The sequence below is a fragment of the Magallana gigas genome, chromosome 4, assembly GCF_963853765.1.
Source record: "Magallana gigas chromosome 4, xbMagGiga1.1, whole genome shotgun sequence".
Classification (NCBI taxonomy): Eukaryota; Metazoa; Mollusca; class Bivalvia; order Ostreida; family Ostreidae; genus Magallana; species Magallana gigas.
The window spans coordinates 49,864,767-49,889,728 of record NC_088856.1 but is presented as its reverse complement, the minus strand read 5'-3'; the positions used below and the strand labels follow the sequence as shown (position 1 = coordinate 49,889,728).

Genomic DNA, 24,962 nt, shown 5'->3' with positions numbered 1-24,962 from the left:
AATTTTATGCATTACATTTTAGTTATTAACTCCATGCATTTAAAATCTACCTTGAATCAGAGCTGTGTGTGTATCATTATGTAAGCTCTCCCTCGCCTGCGGCCGAGAAAATCGGTCACCATGGTCGCGGCTGGACTACCTAGCGGTCAGCGGTTATCTAATACACGAGAGTTGCGTCTCTCATATATGAGTTTATTTATCCGCAAACTCAAGAATTGTTTTCGTTTTGATTACACATAATTTTTTTCTAGATTAAACGATTGGGTGTCAATTAAGAAATCGTTCAGTTAATTAATAAAGGAATGTCATTTTCAATCTAAAGCAATAATAGACTTAGATCAATTGTGGTTTTTAAGTTTAAAATAAATAACTTCTATTTGATAGAGTAAGGTCATTATACTGCAATCTTTGCAAAGCTTCCTGGGTTCTGAGCTGTGCGGGTCTGTGCGTTGTACCTTTACGTAATCTATCGTTCGCCCACGGCCGAGGATCTCAGCCACGGCTGCACTACATAGCGGTTATTTTTAAATACACAAGATTCGCACACCGAGACGCACATGTACACTTCCATGCATATGAACGTGTTTGAGTTAATATAGCCGTAAATACAAGAACTGTTTTAATTTTGTGTTATCAAAGTTTGTCCATTTTGTATTTATTTAATTAAATTTGAGTGTAAATGAATATTAATGAACGATATTACTCCAAATCGTAAACATCGTCAGACATAAATTAATGGTTGGTTTGTTTATGTAAAACATTTTATAAACGGTACAAATAATGCTTTAAATCAACAACAACAACCCCTAAATATTAAACATTTAAATGATGATCATCCATCGCACATGGCTGAGGAGATCCGGCGCGAGTGGACAAGTGATCCGCGGTCGGTTCGTGATCTTCTACATGTACCTTATCACGCGTTCATAATTCATATTTTGCACGGACACAACTATATTTTATTATGTTTTCAACTATTATATTGTTTTAAGGTGAAAAGATAAATTTATTTTACTTGTACAGTTGATTAAGCATCGATAGCGTACAAGGTAGTTTAAAAATCAAATCAAATTATAATCAATCAATATAAACTTCCGATAATTTTTTCCTATGTCGTATCATTCGCGTAAATAAATATGTTCTGTACATATTCATGTACCTCAGCAAAAATTCAAATGATTAAACAAAAAAGAAAGTTGTAATTACTATTTCGGATTTTCAAAGTAATTTAACATTGTATTGAAAAGAACAAGAAATAAAAATGATTTAATTTTTTGATTCAATCTTCGTATATATTACCGGCGCTCCTTATATGTACATGTATAACGGCGTACAGTGTATAGATTATCATGATCTATTTGAATTAAGTACCATACGTAAAGATTCCCATAATAATTAATTGCATGACTGTGTACATTGTAGACAAATCCCTGTGCGTTAATTACTTCTAAGACCTCTTGTTTTCCGTTAACAGTGGTTTAAATGATTAAAATAATTACTTGTAAAAATATCTATAATCGGGATTCCAAAGAACTTACTTCCCGCAATTCATAGAAATGATCAGTATGTTTTCTTTCTATGTTTACATTTAATTTTGTTCAAATAATTAATAAATTTTCTATCATTTAAATTGTGTGCTTCATCAAATACTGATTCCGATTACCTTGAAGTCAATAACTTTTCCTTTGGTATTGACAAAAAAGAGACGCTTGACCATCCAATGAAAACAAATACACATAGTTTGATTCACAGGTTCAGCCAGGTGCAGGTCTCACCCGATGTCCGAGGTTATGTGTGCCGCTTGTACAAAGCCGAATGGTCTTAGTAAGAGTTATTGATGTAAATAAAAAAAAAATACATGCTTATCAAAACATGCTCGTGTAAGTTAAACTTGATTAAGGCTTGTTCCAACAGAAATCATGTTTTGCTAATTGTATTTAATATTTTTTATGTATAGCGAATGTTAATATTGTACAGTCATTTTACCGGTAACGAATCAGTATATGCGGTTTCGTCGTGCATGCAACTATTATTATCGGAATTCCAAATGTTTTTATTTAATGTTTAAATCGCGTTTCTTTGTCCTTCTAAACTGTAGTATCAAACTTCCGAAAATATAGAGGAAGTAATTTTAACACCCCCTCCATTTTCCTAGTTTCGAATTCGTTTCCCAGTATCGAATTAAGCGCCCTTTATCACTTCTAACCGAATATTTTGAGGCGAATTAATTTCAAAAATATACTAAAGGTTCATGTTAGTGAAGAAGAAAAACAATTGTGGGAATATGTCATTTAAACAAATAATATGATCGTTATTTTTATCATACCGTTTTCCCGTCAAATTAAAACTGGACTTGAACAATTTTCATTTGCGTTACTTTATAATATTAAATTTTCATAAAAACACTTTATAATAGTAATTTATGATAAGTAGTTGCCATTTTCCTTTGTTTTTCCCGTATATCTATCAATATATGCAGCCAAATAATACTTCTGTCGCAATGAACCGAAACTAGGAAAACTACACGTGGTTCTATTTGAAGTCGTAATTTCATTCAAAGCTCCATTATTATTTGATATGATGCAGTATCTTTTTAAATAAATTATATTTACTAATCAGCCACTAAATAGGGATCAATGACAAACTTATTTTCATAGTTAGGCTTAATTGTTTTCACACTTTCGTTTTTTCTGCTTTGAACTTCCGGCAGCTCATATCTGGGTCACATTTTTAATTTGTAAACAATTCGGTAAATAATCGTGCAAATGGCAAACAACTTCACGCACTGATAGAATATTTATTTCTGTTTTATAAGTACCTAGCTAGGATTTTTTAAAACCTCAACTTCGTCTTCCACTAGAAATTTTTCTAAAAATTTTCGATACTGGCAAATATTCGTTACCGGTAAAACGACTGGACCAGTACTGAAACATCGTATAAAAACGTTATATATACATGTACTCTGTAAGTAGTCGTCTTTTAATACATATACCTTTCTTTTGTTTGTTAAAAATAAATTCAATTTTGTAAAAAGATAAGTATATTATTTCCTCTAGATTTTTTTTCATGAAAATACCTATAAAAGAGTTTTGCCAATTACAAACAGTTTAAAGTACATGTAATGTAAAACATGGGCGCCATTTTGAAACAAATTGTCAGAGAGTTCCGAATGAAATCTGATGAACGTTTCACATGGTTCTCGCACGCTTTGCTCGAAACGATTTACACGCTTTGTCCGAAACTCTGCACGCTTTGTCCGAAACGCAAAACGGTCTACACGAAACATATCACGATTCACACGAAACGCTAAACGGTTAACACGAAACGTTTCTTGCACGTAAGTCGCACGCTTTTTTGGTGAAGTAGTACGATTCAGGGTCTGTAAATTTTGTCAGCACGCAACAATTCTAAATTGTACATTGTTTTCAAAAATTTAGAAATATTCTAATAAAGAAATTATCTTAGAGAAAAGGTTACGTGTTTTGTAAACGGGTTCGGTTTAAAAAAAAAATAAACCACAATTCCTGACATGACCCATGAGTACATACTGTTTACAACAATGCTTGCTACCCTCTGCAAATTTAACTCGTCATTAAATATCTCATTTTTTTAAAAATGTTTGATACGATTACATAAACTGTGTGCGACAAATAATTTTCTAAAATATTTTCTTATTTTCTTTTTCAATACACGTTTTATATGCAGGCTTTCAATCACAACACGTTTTTATAACAAAAGCAGAACTGAAAGTTTAGTAATTATAATCGTTTGACACCACATCACATATATTTTCAACTCGCAGCAACAACGGAAGACCTACACGTGGCTTTGCCACGAGCTCTGCTCTAGTTATGTATGAATTCCTATTTATGAATTTGCATTTACATGTTGCGTTTCTTCGATCAAAATTTTACAATTAATTTGTTTTCCGGTATGTATTTTAGATTCACATATTTAATATGAACATACTCCATTTGAATAAACAGACTGTCGAAAACATGACACATTTGATTGGGAGATAGATCCTTCAAAAAAGTAACTATTTCATTTACAGGTCACCCTCAATGATCGCATTGTTTTGTATGATATCTAAATTTCAAAATTGTTGTCTGAAGTAAACATATTGGTACCCCTAGATATGCTATTTGTGAGCTATTTTGTTTTTATTTTTTTTTTTTTGGTTAATTTTGTATCTTTAACAGTCATAAACTTTTTTCGAAAAGTCAAGAAAAGTGTTGACAATTTATCATATGATTTAATTGAAACTGATATAAAAAAACGAATAAGTTGTTGTCCTTTGGGCCCCAGTATTAGTCTTTGGTTTATGATTTTAACAAATTAGATTCTAAATTATTTGAGGTTGTTTGTATAGTAATCTCAATAATTGTAGCGCTAAAGGTTTGAACAGAAGATTTTCTCTATATAATTTTATGTTCTTTGGACCTTTTTTAGGACCCCAGTAGAGTCGGTCGGAAGGGGGGGGGGTCAATATTTTGAATCTGCGTTATAGAAGAATGCTTCATAGTAATTGAGGCAATGTAGTTCTTGTAAATATATTTATAAACTTTTTTTTCACATATATTTCTATGTTAATTAAACCTTGAACCTCTTTTGGGGACCCAGCATTCCTCACAATTTTAAGAATTTAGAATCTACAATATAGAGGGATGCTTGCATATTTATCTCAGAAATTGTAGCATTGTAATTCTTGTGAAAAATAATTCAAAATATTTTCTCTATACTTTTCTGGTAATCTTTGAACCCCTCTTTGGACCATAGTTTTAATCCGGGGGTTACGGTTTTAACAATTAAAATTTTCATTATACGCACAAGTTTTGGTGTAAATATTGTCTTTGATGGTGCAGTGGTTCTTGAGAAGAAGATTGTAAAGATACGCACCCTATTTTAACTTTTTCGCAATTATTTTACCTTTTGAAAGGGTTGTGTTTTCTATTTTAACTTATTCCCCTATTCAAAATAATGCTTTGTATTTAGTTTGGTTAAATTTGACTCTGTGGTTTTAAAGAAGACGTCAAAAGCCTTCGGTTCAGTTGAGCTAAATACTGTAACGACTGAAAATCTAAAACGCTTAAAGACCTATATTTTTGTATGATATTCACAATATAAAAATTAAGCCTGAAAAACGGCCATTTGTAGGATAACAAAAGTTTGAAAATTTGGATAAGTCTCGGGGAGAACATTTGAAGCGGTCTAATTGCATAAGTGTATTGAGAAATAACAGAAACAGGCTTGATTCTGACCTTCATTACCTTCAAATTTGTACATTGTTTTATTTTTAGCTTTTACCATTCCACATAATAAAATGAAAGGGTCATACTCCTTGAATAGAAATATTATGTGAATTAAATTGGCAAAGATCACATATTACATAGTTCAAATGTCAGTGAAACCCATATGTTACTGTACTTTCACATCTTCACAATCTCAGCTTCATAGAACTTAGAAATGTGCGAATGCCATGGAATCCCGAGTCACGTGTCCTTGCCGTGTACTTGCATGGTTCCTGCTCTATCAATAATGGACAAGCTGATTTATGCACTTCTTATGTGGTTTTACTTCGCTTATAGAATAGGTCAACGAAATGATTACGGTGTAGTATCAGAAGACTACTTAACACCAAAACCAATGGAATGAAAAAAATACAAGGTTTGATCATTAATAAACCACCTCCTTATACAAACTTTGGAGTGAACAGTTATCTTTGTCTAACATTTAGGTAAATGAGCAAATAGTGTCCCTAGATTAGAACAAGATGGAATTCATTTTTATGGAAACACTACACGCCGATTACCAAATAACTTGACCTGTTATTTGTATAAAATATATGTGAAATACCAGAGGAGTTCATTAAATCTATACTACTGTATTAAAATAATAGACTCGAATTTTTGGGCTTTAATGCCAAGAAATCGGAAGAGTACTGTGTTTTGTTTTATATATTTAAAACATTATTGGTACTTGAAGATTACCAATTTGTTTTTATTTTTTCTCAACCAAGCTTCGATAATTAATAATCAAGAAAAAATCCTTTAAAAAATCCGGAATTCATGTGGATTTTTTGGATTTTACAATCTTGCGCATGCGCATTACATTCACGCTAAATCACTGGAGGATTTTTAGTTTATGTTACCATAATATGACATTTGTCTGGACAAACTCAGGAACGATATTACAAATACGTGTAAATTTTTACTAAAAATTTGTCATATATTCTGTTCATCAAAGGAAATACGGGAGATAACTACATGTATAATTCAGTGCATTTAATATGAAAAATTCCGAGAGTTCCGAATGTCAAAATGGTGTGTAAATTCGAAGCGAGTAAAAAAACGTTGGTGAAAAAGTGTTGAATTCTTCATTAATGTGAATTAAATTTTTAAAAAGAAAGGTATTTACAGCCTCAAAATGGTTTGTTATGAATAATTTGACTGTTATTTTCAATGTAGCTTCATTAATTTTTTCCAAAATTGTTTCGGAGCTATTCTTAAATTTTCAGCTACATTACAGGTACGGGTATATGGAAGGTATTTAAATGTGGTAGAGACACAGCTTCTGTTAGATTTTTCTTTCTAAGCAGAGTGTAGTGAAATTAATAGCGTTTTTGTAGGCTTAAAGCTTGAATATGTAAATGTCAGCAATACGGTGTATCGATGTATCTATTTCTGAAACGTCCAATATCATATGCAATGTCAACCCGTGCACGCACGGGTCAAAGTCTAGTGTATTTGGAATTATATTTGCTCTTTATTTTAAGAAGTATTATTATCCGTTTTTTAAAAATTGAAATAATCTTGGGGTTTTTTTTATAATGCATTTCCTTATTACCCTCTTCTTAAAAAAGGAGATAAAACAAATTTTAAAAAATCATTGGCCGTCAATTTTAACATAAACAAAGTCTAGTGTATTTGGATTTATATTTGCTCTTTATTTTATGAAGTATTATTATCCGTTTTTTAAAATCAAAAAAATCTTTGGGTTTTTTTTATAATGCATTTCCTTATTACCCTCTTCTTAAAAAAGGAGATAAAAACAAATTTTAAAAAATCATTGGCCGTCAAGTTTAACATAAACTGATTATAAAACAATAGCCTTTATATCTGCTAAACGATTTAAAAAAAATAATTGATAAAATTGATAAAGATGCTGTCACCTTTCAAAAGGCCCAGGTGAAGTTGAAGTTGCGGTTCTGCTATTGACAAGCCCGATACTTTATTCACTAATCTTTGACGATTTACAGCCAAATCGAGTGATATAAACAAGAACTGCCAACGCTGACGCCAGTTTTCCGCCTACATTTTACATCCAAATAGTTCGGTATTTCTGTCAGATTTTCAAAAAACTTAGTTTTCTACTAAAAAGTATAATCAAATCGTAATCAATTTATATCAATATAAAATTTGTAATCAAATTTCTAGGAAAAAAAATTAATTAGAAGATTATCAGAAATGTCTTTTAGTAAGGCGGCTAGACAATGCGATCGTTCGCAGTTCTTAAACAAATCAAGTCGCAATCTTGTGACAGAATGTCTAGAAGATCTAGGTTTAGACAGGTCATTTAATGCATATTTATTCCTTTCCTGATTAAAGAAAAATGATTCTTTAAATGTGCAAGTAATAGCGGTAACGCGAGTTACGTTGAATTTAACCATTATTCCAGCCTCGACAAAATTATTTTAAAGATTAAAAATACTGATCCTAAGTGAAAAAAGGAAATTAATCGTTATAAAAGAGTTAAAGATAGGTCTTAATAAAAAAGTAGCAAGTCATGGAAGATAATATCTCATTGTGAGAATTATACTGACCACAATGAGAAACCTATTGCAAAGTAGTTCACTCCGTTTTAACGATAAGTGTATTATAAGACCGAAACTGTCCTACCATTTGCTTTAAGGACGTTGGATCCTGCGATCAAAAGTCTCTAAGTTTTTTTCTAAAGTATATTTTTAACATCTACACACATGTCTAAACCAAAATTCAAAATAAAATGTTGGGGTCTATATGCTCCTTTCTGTGCTACGGTGTATTTATTATGACCTTTCTGCACTGAACGTGCAAATTGCACATAAATCGCTTTTCCCTCTATAATTTTTTATCGAAATGAACCATGGTATCAAATACAAATTAACATTTTTTAGAATTAATAAAATTAAAATTATCATAACGAAAAAGTTTGCAATTTCTTCCCCTTATTGATATTTTGCACTGAAAAAATACTATTTTTATTCATGAACGATTCAACATGCAATTAAATAATTTAAAAGTCTCAAACTTTTTCTAAAATTATGACAGATTTGTCAAAAGAAACTTAAATATTCAGAAAATAAAACCAAAAGTATGTGTCTATGATGTAAATTTTGAGATATGGCATGAAATAAGTTAATTTTAGGGGAAATTGGAGTTGGTTTTTTCTTTACTTTTATGAAATATCACTTAAACATGCCAATATATGTCGATAAAAATATTGAAATATTGTTGAAATATGTTTTTTGAAACAACACGAAGATATCCAAATGCAAAAACTATCTGAAAATTTGGTCTGCACGGAAAATAAGAAAGCTAAAATTACAGTACTCTAAAACAACCGAGTTATGAAAAATGTTCATTTTCTTCTTAAAAATCCTCCGCCACAAAATATAGTCCCTTACTACGCTCTCTAAATATGGAATTTTTCCTTCACTATTTTATTCAATATAGTTTATTTGGCATTGTAAAAAAGGAATTTACAAGTAGAATTCATATATGACACCGAATTTCCAGACTAGAGGTGACCCAAAATGGCTAACAAAAATCAGAGGATCGAACCTCTTTAAGCAAACAGTTTAAAAAACAAACCAATCCCAATCACTCAACACAATATATTTGGTTATCTTAATGTTGCGGATGGAGAACTGAAAATTGTGACCTGCGAATTATATGGTATAAAATTTAAAAAAACAAAAAACCATGAATTCTAAAATAGTTTTGATATAATACTCATTACCAAAACAAAGTCAACATTTCGGTACAAGAGTACGTTTAGGTGTTGGTTCATTAGGCAAGATATTCATAATCATCATGAAGATTTTCCTTTAGTATAATCTTAAACACACGTGTGTCATTTCACAAGCTTAAATATAAGGGTAATTTAAAAAAAACCCTGACATAATTGACACAATTTTTGAGAGGGGCATTACATTTTACAAGCATCTAAGCCATGGCGTTAGGCAAATTTTGGAGAAAAAAAAATTGTTAATTTTTTTTTTTAAATGTTGGAATTTTAATAATTAATACTATAATAAGAGAAACTAAAACAGGAACTAATTAAGTCTTTTGAATCTCGGAAATTGAGAGGGGATGAGGCGAAGTGCGGAAGTTATTCACATGATAATCACACATGCCAGGAAGGTCAGAATAAAAAAAACAAAGTAATCACCATCTTGGATTATGCAGGTTTGATGAAATTTTTTACTTATGATTGCATTATATTATTCAGTATGTCATATTAATTGGAATTTATACAGAACAGTACATAAAAAAGGTCATTAGAAACGAACGCTAGCTGGATAACGTTCATTTGCATGTATCAAAAACATTGATTTTTTGTCTCTCATTTAATTCAATACGCAAAGGCATGCTATTCGTATGAACAGTTTCCAAGGCGAGATAAGCTACTGACAGACAAGTCTATAAAACAGGACTATCAACAGTCGGTTTTGAAGTATTCTTTTCGAAAGTTCTATGGTCAATACAACGACCTTGTCAGCAAATATACAATCTACCACTGGATTGCATGCTGACTTACGTTTTTCATGCTGACTGACGGTTTTTGACGCTAATTGTTAGACCTAATCACTTATTTGTCTATGGACTTTTCCGTTTTCCCCGATTACGACAAAGAGCACACGGCGGTCATCAGAGGATGCTCACTTTACATGTACCTAGGCACCTGATCCTTCCTCTATCTTTTTGGAGGTCTATGTTACTCTGCTTTGAATTCGTATTTCGTTTTATGGATTTTTGATATGGTTCACGGTTTGTTATAATCATTTTTTCATGCGATTAAGTTTCATGAATTTTTAAGAAAAAAAGTGAAAGATTAACATTTTCTTTTCTCCGAATACTCTCAATATTCCATCTCCATCTCTGATCGTTTGGCCTTTTGCCCATTAAGCATTTTTGGCAATGCTAGATCCCGTAATATATTTTATCAGGATCCTCGCCTGATACCACTGATCTAGATAAAAACAAATTCAACAGATATTGTTCTCTTTTCCAGATTCAAGATTTAATGAAATGTAGATACGGTGTCTGACCATGGATCAGCGTTGGGCTCAGGATGTGTTACGGTGTCATATCTGCGATACCCCGGGTCCTCTTATGTACTGTGACATTTGTCACAAACATCTGTGTAAAGCCTGTGTTGGGGAGCATCTCTCTGATCAATCCAAAGAACACAAAGTACTGCCATTTGAAAAGAGAGGATCTACTCCTAAATGTCCAAAACATTCCTCAAACATAAGTGTTCTTTACTGTAAACACTGTGACATTCATCTTTGTGTAACATGTGCATCTTCTGGAAAACACCAAGGCCATAACTTGATTGAAATAATGAAAAACATTGACAGCAAAAAGGACGCCATCCACAAGGATTTACAAGAATTAGAAAAAATTATATTTCCTCAATATCAAGAAATTGCATCCATTTACATATCTCAGAAATCAGATCTAACTGAAAACTCACAGAAATTGACGGCAGCAATGGACAAACAAGGAGAGGAGCTGCACAGAGAAATAGACATCTTGATACAGAAACTGAAATCTGATCTTAGTGAAATGGATTCCAAACAGCTGGCCCTCATAATTAAACAGGAAGATGAAATTGCACTCACTATTTCTGAAATTACACAGTGCATTGCTGATCTGAAGACGTTACTGGATTCCAGTGATGTCAACCGTGTCTCTGTCTACAAAGCCAGGAATGCTAAATTCAGAAGATTGCCTCCGAAATTGTCAATTTTTTTCCCTCATTTTACCCCTCAGAAAATCAACAAAGAACAGCTTCATCAACAGCTTGGTTCTTTGTCAGCGTTATCTACCAAAACAGAAGAAAATGGCTGCATCATAGATTCTCCAGATGTTGAGTTTACCTCAGTAGAGAGACCGCTCATTAATGTACCACCGATCATCACAGATATAAACACTGAGTATGGAGAATTTAAACTTCGCAATGTGTCCTGCCTGGATGACGAACAGATATGGACGTGTGGTGATGACAAAATTATGAGACTCTACAACCTTCAAGGTGAATTAGTGCAGAGAATCAAAACCAAGTCAGGGAACAATCCATGGGCCATGGCAGTGACAAGGAGTGGGGATCTAGTTTATGCCGATTACCATGACAAAACAGTGAACATTGTGAAGAAGAAAAAGATAATGCCATTAATCAGACTCAAGGGATGGAGACCTCTCGGTGTCTGTAGTACCGCCTCTGATGACCTCTTAGTTGTCATGGTCAGTAATGATAATAAACAATCAAAAGTTGTGCGTTACTCTGGCTCCACAGAAAAACAAAGTATTCAGTACAATGATAAAGGACAACATCTTTATTCGTGTGGTGGACTATTGAACAGGATAGGAACCTTGATATCTGTGTGTCTGACTTTTACGCCCGGGCAATAGTGGTAGTCAATCAGGCCGGCATATTCCGGTTTACTTACATTGGTCTTCCCTCAACTACCAAGGGATTATTTAGTCCACGCGGAATCACTACAGACAGCTATAGTCGGATTCTGGCAGCAGACAGTAGCTATGATAACGAATGTATCCACATTCTGGATGAAAACGGACATTTCCTCCGATATATCCACAACTGTCAGTTGCATACTCCATGGGGATTATGTGTGGATACAAAAGACAATCTCTTTATGGCTGAGTGCTACACGGGTAAAGTGAAGAAATTGCAATATTACATGTAAACAAATTGTGTTCATAATATTTCAAATATTTGTTTATTTATCTACAAATAATGTTAATAGAAATATTTTTTTGTACATATTAGACAACGACATTTCATAAGTCTCCAAACTGTTCGCTACAATGCATATCATTTCAGTAAAGTTCTCAAGTGACAAAAGTGAGAATGTATGTGAATGGATTATATTTCTTTTATAATATGTTAGCGTGTAAACAACTTATTTTACATCTTAAGGTATCTGAGAACAAACTTGAAACGTATGTACATGTACGACGTAACTGCCTGTATCTTCATATGAATTTGATCTGAGTTATGCAATGTATGTAAACTAACATGTATATATTGTTTGTTAATAAAAACGTTGTCATCAAACTTAGTGTTTATATTTTGCTATATCTTATTAATGAAATAGTGTTTAATTTGTTCCTTCTTTACAATATTAAATACATATTAAATATTATATACAATATACTTTTTTACTGATTAAATGTACTTGTTTATATTGAAAAAAAAATGTAATTGAACTTTATATATTATAAACTGTGATTGACTTTATCAACACAATAGGCTCTTGATATTACAGACAGTTCTAACCCATTAGACTAGAACTTCTCCTAACAAATAGTCCATACGAAAAACAATCTACCACTGAGAAGAAATGTTTGCATTATTAAGTGCCTCACCAGCATCAATTAAACAAGACGTGCTTTCTTTTCTGTTTCATGTTTGTATAAAGACAGTGAGCAATGCAAAAACAATACCTAGCCCGTTCATAGCTGAATATGTAAATTCTTCTTCGTTGATTTCAACGTTCATGGCCGGTAGAATTTTTTAGGGTTATATCTTGAATCTTTCCTTCATTATCCATTAAAAGTCACCGATATCGTTTTTGTCGATTAAAACGTTACTGAGAAGGAACAAACCTTCCATATATTAATTAAGGTTGCCATGTTTACTACAACTACTTTGAAGTCAGAGGTCAACATATGCAAGTCTGAGAAGTTTATGGTCTCAATGTATGTAAAGTTTTGATATATTATGAATTAATTTTTCATTGTTAAAATTATAAACAAGACACCAATGAGTGATAAAAACATTGCCATATGTATTAAATTTGAATGACTGTCGAAAAATTATAAAATACACCGACAAATTGTTTTTAACTTGTTATATTTGGAAAATATGTTCATGGTTATATTAAGGTGGCAGGGGACAGTTTTTTTTGATACAATTCATTGTAGCCAAGAGATGCATGTCTTCGGAACTCTATAACTAGAATTTCTTCAGTTCCCATTCAGCACAAATACCTTTAATTCACTCTTTATAAGGCCAATCACCAATTTCTGAAGAAAATTATTAGTCAAAACCTGTAAAATTCTCTACATACTTGTTTTTATGAGATTTTGACCCCTTCATATTTTGCTAAATTTTTATGATTTTTCAGCTTTTTAGACCTCCCCCAGCTAATTCCCTGCAGGGGGTTGACCTTCCATACCGCGTGTATGTTGCACTATCACATGTCAGAAAATTACCGGTGTATAGTTTACTATGTCCCATCCACCTACTTTTCGTGTTATTTTACCTCCCGTCTGTAACTTGCAATTTCACTGTGTAAAGTCAGCACATCAGTCATAGCCGCAGGTTTCGCATTTACTTCTGATTCTCATGTACCTAACATAAGGGGCCTACATACTGCATATCAATTTCAACAACAGACACCCCTCTAACTAATGATAATCATTTAAAATCATTTCATGATTTTAGCAACACTCATAAGCCTTCAAGTACAGCAACTCTCAATTTTACAAAAATGTTGACGGGTACTTTATTCGAAACTGTCCCTTGCTACCTTTCAACACAGTTGGATGTTTAAAAACAAATGACAATGGAGAAGTTACACGGTGTAAAAACACATGTAAATAGGATTTTATATTTAATAATATAGAAATGCAATATATTTCATGACTATTTTCTCCCCTTGGTTTAAAATTGTGACAATGCACCTATTGATACACCTGACTAACGATCAAGATCTGAAACTTTACACGAACGTTTTATTTAGCAGCGGTCATAGAAGCGTTGATCATTTCGTGATTGATCTAACTTAGAAACAGAAATGTATATTGATACAATAAGAAATTTGACGTTTTATCTTCATTGAAGTCTTACATGTAAGACGTCTGCTGCAATATCAGTCATGATTGCTTGATTCTTTTATGACAAATGTTGACAATTTAAAATATGAACGTTGCACTTTAGATAACTTATTCTTTATAATGCAATTGCAGAATTTATCTCTCTTTGACTACAAATACTTGTAAATACGTACCCCCCCCCCCCCAACTGCGTTAAAATTGGTGGGATTTTCATGAAGAGTGGTATAATGAGAGAGAGTTATATGTCCTGGATATCAGACAACGTAATACATATACCGGAACTATACTTAGAGTTTTTCACCATCTAAAAATTAAGTTAATTTTGTGATTCCCCTCTTTTATCCGTTTATGCGTATAAATGTGACTACTTGCTAAGGATACAATGTTTGACCAGCAGATTGCTTAGTGATAAGATCATACTTTGGATAATTCAGTGGACGGGAGAAATTGACTTTATACCAGTAATCAAATTTCTAAATAAGTCGTGATAATTATAAAAAAAAATAAGAATGAAAAAAATAAATGTTACTTTAGGTTTTTACACAATTATTTACTAAAAATATTGCCAAGACCAAGGTTTGGGGCTTCCTCCTACTTAAATGATAATGATAAAAAAAAATTAAAAACCACAACAAGGAACGGTGTCAATGCTTATCATAAAATTTATATAACATCGTTAAACTCTTCACGAAGGGTAAGCTATACGACATAAAACAAATAACAGTGAAGCATTCGGGTGCCAGGTATTCAGTCGGTAAAAAAGTGTATGTTCCCGCTATAACTATTTGTTATTTGAATTTAATTAAGACCATTTCATTGACGTCCCTATTGAATGATGATTTTGTGGACTATGACACTTTGTCATTTCAATTATTATTCTCTTAAATGTATTCAAAATGTTTGCATAAAGATATGCCTAAATTATAATTTAGACATTACGTATGATTAGGCATGGCTGGTTCACAAAACTTTTTGATTGTCAATCTATCTTAAGACATATCTTTAGAGCCATAATATTGCAGTCCTTACAAGTTAACAAAGTTCAACTCCCTACTTTTTCATCGCGATATACTGTTAGATATTTCTTAATCTTATGTGTGGTGAATCTAAATGTGTAACAGAAACCCCGAATTACGTCATAATAATATGTTAATTGTATTATGAACATTCTAGTAAGAAATTATAATCCTTTATTGCTAAAAAAATTATGTGGCCGGGAGGGAGGGACCAAGTTTAAAATAAAGGGTAGCTATGAGTTATTGATTTTTGCTCTTTCATTTCATAAAACCTAAAGGAGCAGTTTTTAATTCCTGAAGTGCGAATACTTCGTCGTCGTTTAAGCAGTCTCAATCGAACACTCAGGATCAGCAGGGACTAAGACGCTTGGCATTACTATCTAACGCAAGTTTACATTTTGTTTCTCATGTACCATTGTTTCTAAGTGGTTAGAGTAAAAATATAAACTGAACTAGAGATGAGCTCGTTGCAAGCAACGATTAGGTTTTCCGTCGTAGCTGCGTCATACTTGTGACGTATTACAAAAAATTGATAGCTGACCATAGTACAATATTAGATGTGTAAACACTGAGAAACAAAGTATTATATTTCTGTGAGCGGGTACATTTTACGGTGATAGGTAATTCGTCTGGATCTGCATCGGTCGTGTGCAGTACGAACCGGGTGAGGGAATGTTGGCGTAAAGTGTATAATGTAAAAGGTTGGGGCGCGCTGTGGGCCGTAAGCTAAACGAAGGGTAGGTTTGCCGTATTCCCGAAGGTCCACCAGTATACAGTTTCAGAGAAATAAACAGGCAATTGATGCAGGATTCCACATTATTGGACGAGACTCAAAGATGGCAACATTATAACAATTTAACAGACAGACATGTTACAAACAAGTCGGATATGGCCAGAAGTTGCCTCCGGACTCAAGACTCTGGGAGAGTCGGACGTGGCCGGGGCTGGCCGCCGTATTCCAGACTGCGCATTGACAATTGTACATAACTATTTATAAGAATCTTAACAATGAGTATAAATTGCAATTGACAGGTAATGATATAAGTAAGCTGAGTGAAAGGTTCACAGATATAAAATAATTAAATAAACTCAATGAGTCTTTGATGTCCAAGAAATGAAAATCTGATAATTGCACAATGTTGTTTTAAGAGATTAACAGTCCTTGAGACATGACACTCGGTCTCTTTGAAATCACATATTAAGTCTGAAAAGTGTAAATCACTAAAAATAAAAAAGTAACTATGTAAGAAATAAACTGTGAGAAAAAATTACGAAACAGATGTTGAATTTTACAAGTAAAGTAAAAAATAATTATAATTGAACAGTGCATTTTGCACGATGATACTACATATTTATAAGCAAATACAGATCTTAACACGTTGTCTCTAGTTTGATTCGCCACATTTTATTCACAGAGTGAGACTGTGGTTATGCCCGGTACGAAGGTAAAAAGACCATTGGCAAACGTTTTACACGCATTTTTATCGAACGCAAGCGCCAATGAATCTCTAAGTATATATGAGGAGATCCTGGAAATTTTACAAGGGGTTTTGAAGAATAATTTTGTATTTCGAGGAGGGGGAACATGCGCGGATCAGAAATTTTTTCCGGGGTGGGGGTTGAAAAGTCAGACGGTTATTTGAGTTTGCCAAGGGATATCCGAGGCATATTTGGTAAGTTTATAATGTACACGTAATTGAAAGAAATTTCGCTGGGGGGGGGGGGTCTGGAACCCTTCCCCTTCTAGATCCGCACACGGAGAAGACCGATGCCGGTAATTTTACTGTAATTTTAACCATTTTTATTTAATTATTCATGATCATAATTATCAGAAAACCAATACTACCTTTCAAAGCAGTTAAAACTTAAAACTTGAGATACGAACCATTTAGTCTCGGTGAGTTTTGCGTCCGCGTACGAAAATATAATGGCAATTTTCAAAAAATTCGGATGGACGATCTGTGTCCTAGGTCGTCCATCCGATTCTTTTTCTGACTAAAAGCTACAGACCTGCAGTTAGAGATTGTCAAACTCTTATTGATTATGTCAATTTGTTTGTCTCAAAGAATCATTTTTTAAATCAATAAAGTTTTACCTTAAAAAAAAGAGAAAGAAATCGGGCACAATTTTTAATGCAAGCATTTTACAATTTTATGGTCTAATAAAATTTCAAGAATCAACTCTTCATTGCTTTATCCGAAATATTGCATGAAAAAACTTAACATCGCATTTTTAAATTACAAAAGGATATTCAAAATGAACTTGGATTAACCGCTAACAAACAGGCAAAAAGAGAGACTAAGAACCAATTTCTTCTCTTTTTTTTTTACATCAAAAGAAATTCAAAAATAAATCAAAATATAATTTTTCTTTGTATGCGTTAATGAAAATGTAGATCAGCAAGGGGTTCTTTTTCGTGCAAGCACATACTTAACAGATTGTTACACGGGTCTACATCGATGACAAATATCGAAAAGGGAATAATGTGGGTGAAGGATGAATGTGTAGTTTGTTTTTTAAGTTTATTTTTGATACATGTAATTATATTTATCTGGATCGGTTATGTTTGTTAGTTTGTTTTGTTTATTAAAGAAATGATTAATTTCCAAGCACGCAGCATCGTTTTTAAAAGTGGGGGGTGGGGGGTGGGGGGCAAACTCATCCAACAAATCTTGACAAGCCAAAAAAATTTTTTTTTTTTGAATTTTCCAAAATTTTCAAAATTTCACTCATAATTTCGTGATTTTCATACCATTTTTTTTTACATGCTTCCAAAATGGGGGGGGGGGGGGGGGGACTCCATGATAATTCAATTTTTTTATGTAAATTTTTTTAAAATAGTTGCTTCGAGAAAAAGTGGGGAGAGGACATCTGTATGTCATATAACGTGTGAAACTGATTTCATTCCACCCACAAGCTTGAAATAATGAAATAATTTTAATGAAAACAATATTAATAGACGTCATAAATCCCATATTAAACGACATATTACCACTTGATTCTGCGGGTCTTTTTAATGAATTTATAAACAGCGGCAAATTCTAAAATGTATTTTTAAAGGTAATGTTAGCTGCAAGTCTGTAGACCTTGTATGAAAAATTTCGGATGGTAGTCAATTTTTCCGGGAAACAGACCGAGCGGTACATATATGCAGCTAAGGTAACTTAGAATGATTCCAATAAAATACTTTGTTGAGTAATGCAAGCTTTGAAAAAGCAATACTTATATTTGTTTAAAATATAACACCCAAATACTTCGTCTTACATTCGCTATTTGTAGAACAAGCAGAACCAGTATCAGTCTGACCGGCCTCACCATATACATTGTTGGAATTTTATTGTCCTAGCATTGCATTGCTCTGCATGTACACAATTTCTTTTTAAAATTAAACACTTTAAGTGTTCATCTACATGTATATGGCTACACATAACGTACACACGTGATTCAAAATAACCCAGACGGAAAACGGTAAAGAATTCAGTCATTGAGTCTACGTTTTATAGACTTGTAAGAAAACACATTGCGGGTCTGAATGTTTGTTGATATGTCAATCTATCAATATACAGTTTGTTAATTATTTTCGATTGCTAAGGCTACAGCGTATTTGATGAACATTGGACAACATTTTTTCCATGCCACTTTTTTCCATGGAAGATAGCGAATACATGTATAAAGCATTTATAAAATTTATTTAATTACCTCTTTAGAATTGTGTATGGAATAAATAATTTATAAGTTGCTGCTGAATGTTGTTTGGTATTTTCGTTTGTAGATGTTTTGCAAGTAAAAAACCTGAAACGAGGGGCAAGTCATAATTAATATCCCTAATAACCTTAACTTAAAACTAGCGGCTTTGGATTCAAATATTATCGTATACGAATATTAAGTTCACTTTTTAAAATCATCTCCACGATGATAATTATATTATATCCATCGCAAATCAGTATTTTTTTTTTTGCTTTAAAAGAATTGTTCTATCGGGAGCAATCCCGCGTTCGTATAAATTGCCAGCGTACATTTGTCATGTCAGTAATACACATTGTGCTTTATATGACGGCCGTGTATACGTATTGTAGAAAAGTTGAGTTTAATTACCATGCATTGGAACCATTTATTAACACATCTCACAGTACTGAAACAATTCAAAATGTCTCTGTTACAATAACACAGTGGGGCGTTAATCGTGTACGTCCAGCTCTACAAACACATGCACTGTCGTCTACGCGACGGCCTGAATACAGCTAGCGACTCTCCTATCGATCGGTTACCTGAGTCTCGTAATGCATCTAAATAAAGACAGGGGCACAGTTATGAAACAAACAACAAAAATAAGGTCAAAGAGGTTTATCTATATGAAATGAAAATATACATATGTATAAAAACATTTGGGAATTTTATGTGGAATTATTTTTGCACGCTACATGTATCAGTTAGTGCATTACAAGAAGCCTTTTCATAACCTCATAAACGTGCGCACCCCCACAAAAAATGGACCGAACTGACAACAATTGTTTCTGCAAATACTGACTATAAATTACGAAAACATTAAATTGAATACTATAGAAGGATTCAAAACTAATTTCTTTACAACTTTGCTTCGATAATGCATTAGAAATATTTATTCCTTTTTAAGTTATTGACAAGAAACTTTGGACGCCTCTAACTCCCTAATTATAAGGGCCAGCCCCTTTTTCGGTATACCGAATGAAAGGTCTGGATAAGACCAAGAACTTTTAAAATACATGTTATAACAAATTTTTATCAGGTAGAAACCTAACACGGAAAATACGCGAATTTTTTTGATCTTTTTTCTTACCTTTGTTTCAACATCTATACCACCCCTTTTATTTGCATTTAAATAATAAATAAAATATATCTCGCACAAATTCATTCATTAGCTTCCAAACCAGCCCATCTTTGAGACTCTGCCAGTCATCGTTAAAGCTTAACCCCTGGACAAAAGAAGTCGTTAAATTTTATTAAAAGGGGAATAACTCAAAACCGGATAGGGATTTTCCTCAACTAAAATATGCAACGACAACATCACGCGGCATGTTATCAGTCCTGAAAATTTCAAAACAATCGGTGAACAAACGAGCGAGATATTTAGGATCAAAGTTGGCGTCTAGAAGAAAAAAAAATAAGAAATTTGAAAAATTTTCAGAATAATAGTAAGGTTATCCGCTGAGAGCGGAAAACCTTAATAAACAAGTTGAATAAAGAAGTTGAATTAACTTAGTCGTTTTTTTGCACCCACAATCAAAAACTCTGGACAGTAAACAGTGACTGACCTCATCATGAATGGGTTCACTTACTTGTCTAGTCCATGTAAAAAGTGCTTACACTTATATACATGCTTTTCTATTTACAAAATCAAACAAAAAGGTCTAGAACGAAGGGAAGTATTAATTTTATTAGCGCAGAGGTTATCATTTTAGAAGAAATGTTGAAAAAAACTTAAATGTTTTATTCTCCAATCACAGCTCAACTGTCAAAAACCAGGCGAAAAAACGGGAATGGAACTTAATTAGTTTAAAAAATAATTCGGTAAATAGCTCATTTAATCGTACAGCCGATTAGCTAAGAAAAAATAGAGTGTCTTTTGCAGCGACACCAAGAAGAAATTTTCTAAAATAAAACAAGAACAAACAAACACTGGCGGCGATAATTTGCATGCTGATTGTTTTGTGACAACTATAGAGGACAAGAAACAGACCATTCTTGGAGAAAATGCAATATCCGGAATAGACATCGACACTTTGCTTGTAGACAATGAACAAAGTTGGTTTCATATAATTTACATAAAGATTAATTAAAGTTTGAAATGATTGATCGTCAAATCAAAATAACAAATACATATACATATTCGGAACATAATGGTGTATATTTAAGAGTGTATTCGTATTAGGAAGACGTATTTTTATACAGACTGGCATTAAGTGAATTTTATTTCATAGTAGCATACATTTATTTAATTAAATAAACAAAATAATTAAATGTTACATTGATGAAAAAGCCCACTTCTGTTGAATCAATAATGTTGGACACATCATATTGATAATAATTAATGAAAAATAATGAAACATATATCTTTCAAATAAAACAGATTGCACAATACATGTTTTTTTTCATTAAAGTGTAGGTTCTCTGCGGAATGTTGGACCATGTAACAAATTCAAACAAATTATTAAACTATCTACCGGCAAAAAACCTCTCTCTCTCTCTCTCTCTCTCTCTCTCTCTCTCACACACACACACACACACACAAAACTTCAGTGTATTTGGATTCTAGGAAAAAAACATGCCCGGGTGATTGAATATTGCATGAATTAAGCTTATACATGTAACGACGACTAGGTGTAACCGCCGTCGTGGGCAATGTGCAATAACCGATACTATTTGAATCGAGCAATTTTTATCGTTTTTAAATTAACTACATAAAGTGAAACCTTAAGGTTTTTTTAGTCAATAAAGTCAATTTGCTAGGAATATTTTTAGTCAAAATACTAAAATTTATAGCCAGTCGTTTTACAGCTTATACAGTACTCTCCATAAAAGTAACCATTCTTAGAAAAAAAGATAATAAATAAATAAAATATCTAAGTGATATAGAGGTAAAGAAAAACGTATTTCTGAAAATTATTTAGACATGTCGACTTTTTTGCACCTAAACTACAAGAGAAAACCTCTGTATTTATTTTTAATCATCTGTAATGTACGACAATGCTAGTTTTACCTTCTGCGATTTTAGAAAATTTATAGTCTGGTTCTTATTAGTAACCACCTCAAAATATACTAGATTTGTTAAAGGAATATATAGAAACTTGCAAAGTTTTGCATTTCGCAGATATTGAAAGTAGTACAATCAACATTTTCCTCAAATTGTAATATGTATTTAGTTATATTAGTTTCTACCTTAACACATTTAGTCTGTGCATGCACAGGTTGATCGATTTAGATGAACAGAATTTGAAAAAAAAATATGATAGCAGTATTGCCACAAAAATGTGTTTATAACCACTCTTTTCTTTTATCACCCAATATCTTAACCACCCTTTCTCTTTACCATCCTTTCTCTTTACCATTTTTTTAACCACCCTTTATCTCTACCACCCTTACTTGTTTACACCCTTTCACCCTTTCTCTTTACTACCTTTTCTCTTTACCATCCTTTCTCTTTACCACCCTTTCACACTTTCTTTTTACCACCCTTTCTCTTTACCGCCTTTTTTCTTTCTACCACCCTTACTTGTTTACACCCTTTCACCCTTTCTCTTTACCACCTTCTGTCTTTCCCACCCTTTGTATTTACCACTCTTTCTCTTCACCACCCTTTCACCCTTTCTCTTTACCACCTTTTCCTTTTACAGCCTTTCTCTTTACCAACCTTTGTCTTTTCCAACCTTTCACCCTATCTTTTTCTCATCCTTTCTCTTTACCACCCTTTTATCGTCTTCTCTTTACCAGCCTTTTTCTTTACTAACCTTTCATCCTTTCTCTTTCCCACCCTTTCCTTTTACCGCCCTTTCTGTCGAACACCCTTTCTCTTTAACATCTTTTCCCATTACCACCCATTCTCATTACCACCATCTCTCTCTACCACCCTTTCTTTTATAAACACCCTTTTCACTCTTCCTGTTTACCACCCACTGTCTTTAACATCCTTCCTATTTCCCATCTTTTGTTAACCACCCTTTCTTCTCACCATCCTTTCACCTTTTATCTTTACAACCCTTTGTCTTTACTACCCTTTCTCTTTACCACTCTTTCTCTTTACCACCATTTGTCTTAACAACCATTTGTCTTTATCACGCTTTCACCTTTTCTCTTTACCACCCTATCTCTTACCACCTTTTATCTTTACAACCTTTTGTCTTTACCACCCTTTCTCTTTACCACCCTTTGTGTTTACCACCCTTTCAACCTTTGTCCTTAAAGCCCTTTCTTTAACCACCCTTTCTTTTTGCCACCCATTGTCTTTACAACCCTTTCCATTAGACTTTATAGGCAAATAACATGAAAAATTGTGCTTCTCCCTCGGGTAAGATGGTCTTCAAAACCCCCCAGATATTCTTTTCATATGGTTAAAATATTATTTTTGTATAAATTGGACATTTTTGTACGTATGTGGGAATATTTTTGCCCTTTCTAACCGACTAACTTCAAGCTCAAGGCACATTTTTTCAATCTAAAATAAGATCAGCAAAGTTCTCATGGGTGTGACAAGCAAATACTATTTTAAAAAAAAGATTAAGGTGTGCAGAGATTCATTTCACGTTTTGAATATGTTTCACTATTTGTTTAAAATTAAATTTTTAACAAAAATCGTTCTATGACCCAAGCTAAAACCATCCCTCCCCTCTTTCGAATTTAATAAGCCCGTGCGTACATTAAAAGTAATAACTGGAGTGCTGTCTAGCTACATTTTAGTCTTAATATGCTATACAAATGAACAGCAATCTTTAGTATTCGGTATGTTACGAATAGCTAAGAAGAAAAGATTTTGACAAAAGATTATCTCCCCGTTGGTGGTTAAATTTTAATATAATTTTGAGTAGTGAATTTATGTTCTAAATGTTTTAATAATATCAAAATAACAGCTTTAACATACAAAACTTTTTTACATATAGTCGGTATTTTTTTTTAAAACGGAAAAAACAACTATGCCTGGGTACAACAGATAGCGTGGCTCTTCCTAATCCTGAAGTAGAATGTTTAGCTTCATTGACAAATTATCTGTGTAGGAACATTGTTTATCTTCATCATACAAACATCAATTTCCGTCCGTGTAAGAAAACACTATTAATACATAGTTGTGAAAATATACAAACTATATTTTAGTTAGAAAGCACAACAACTTCTAACGACACAAATGATAAAATGCATGTGTTGTCATTCTCTGGACAACTCATTCCTTTTCCGGGACACACACAATAAAATTGATATCTTTCAAGTATTGAATCACAGCGATACTTGTACATAATTAAGTACATGTTTAAATATTGATCGTTTCACTCTTTTTGTATGTCCCTTCTTTTTCTCTTGTTTCTCCTCCATTCATTTTTCTCTGTCCATCTAACAATAAGAATATTATCTTTCGCCGACTCCTAGGTCGTGCTTTAGGTTGAATAGATTTCTGCCTTTTCTTGCAATTATGAATTACAATCAATTTCCGTAAGAAATAGAGGGAAACTACTAAGTTGATGTAAATATTTTTTATTTTGTTCAGATTATCATACTAAAAATCATTTGGTCTAATTTTAAACATAAACAAAACTAGAGCCGAGCTCGTTGCAAGCAACAAGGAGGTCTTCCGTTGCAACTTCAAGTCAAGAATAGATTGTCAAACAGTCTTAGTAAAACCAGCCCCAAGAAGAGTATTGACTGCTACTTTAAAACACTATTACGGACAGGGAGCATTTCCCTTTGAGCAAAATAAAAGCGGGTATGCATGTCTTAATATGTAGCTTTTAACTCATATTACGCAATATCCAAACAATTCTATTTTACAATGAGATTGATAAGATAATGAAGAAAAACTTTTCAAGCGACATCATTATCGTAGCATGTATCGTTTTTTAGTTATACAGCAAAGATTTCCGGGCACCTAGATTCCTTATTGAAGGGGCCAGCCCCTTTTTTCTGGTCTCAAATGAAAGCCCTTTAACTTTTGTTTTATATGCATTTAGAAAATATTTCAAACTAAAAAGTTACGAAGCAAAAACATGAGTAAAAATTAGCAATATTTAAAGGAAATTTCACTTATATAGTTCAAGTGGTACAATTTGAAAAAACTAAAATACAAAAATCAGAGGAC

The 24,962-nt window shown here is 32.8% G+C and overlaps 2 protein-coding genes across 2 annotated transcripts in view; both read left to right on the top strand.

Moving 5' to 3' along the window:
* LOC105340959 (uncharacterized) overlaps nt 1–24,962 on the top strand; it is a 131,425-nt gene that overhangs the window by 91,408 nt on the left and 15,055 nt on the right. The gene's annotated exons all lie outside the window — the stretch shown is intronic.
* Nucleotides 9,186–11,678, top strand: LOC109619216 (uncharacterized). The gene is made up of 2 exons (XM_020068803.3): nt 9,186–9,449; nt 10,276–11,678. The coding sequence occupies exon 2, from the start codon at nt 10,314–10,316 to the stop codon at nt 11,676–11,678; it is 1,365 nt and encodes a 454-aa protein (XP_019924362.3). The 5' UTR covers nt 9,186–9,449; nt 10,276–10,313.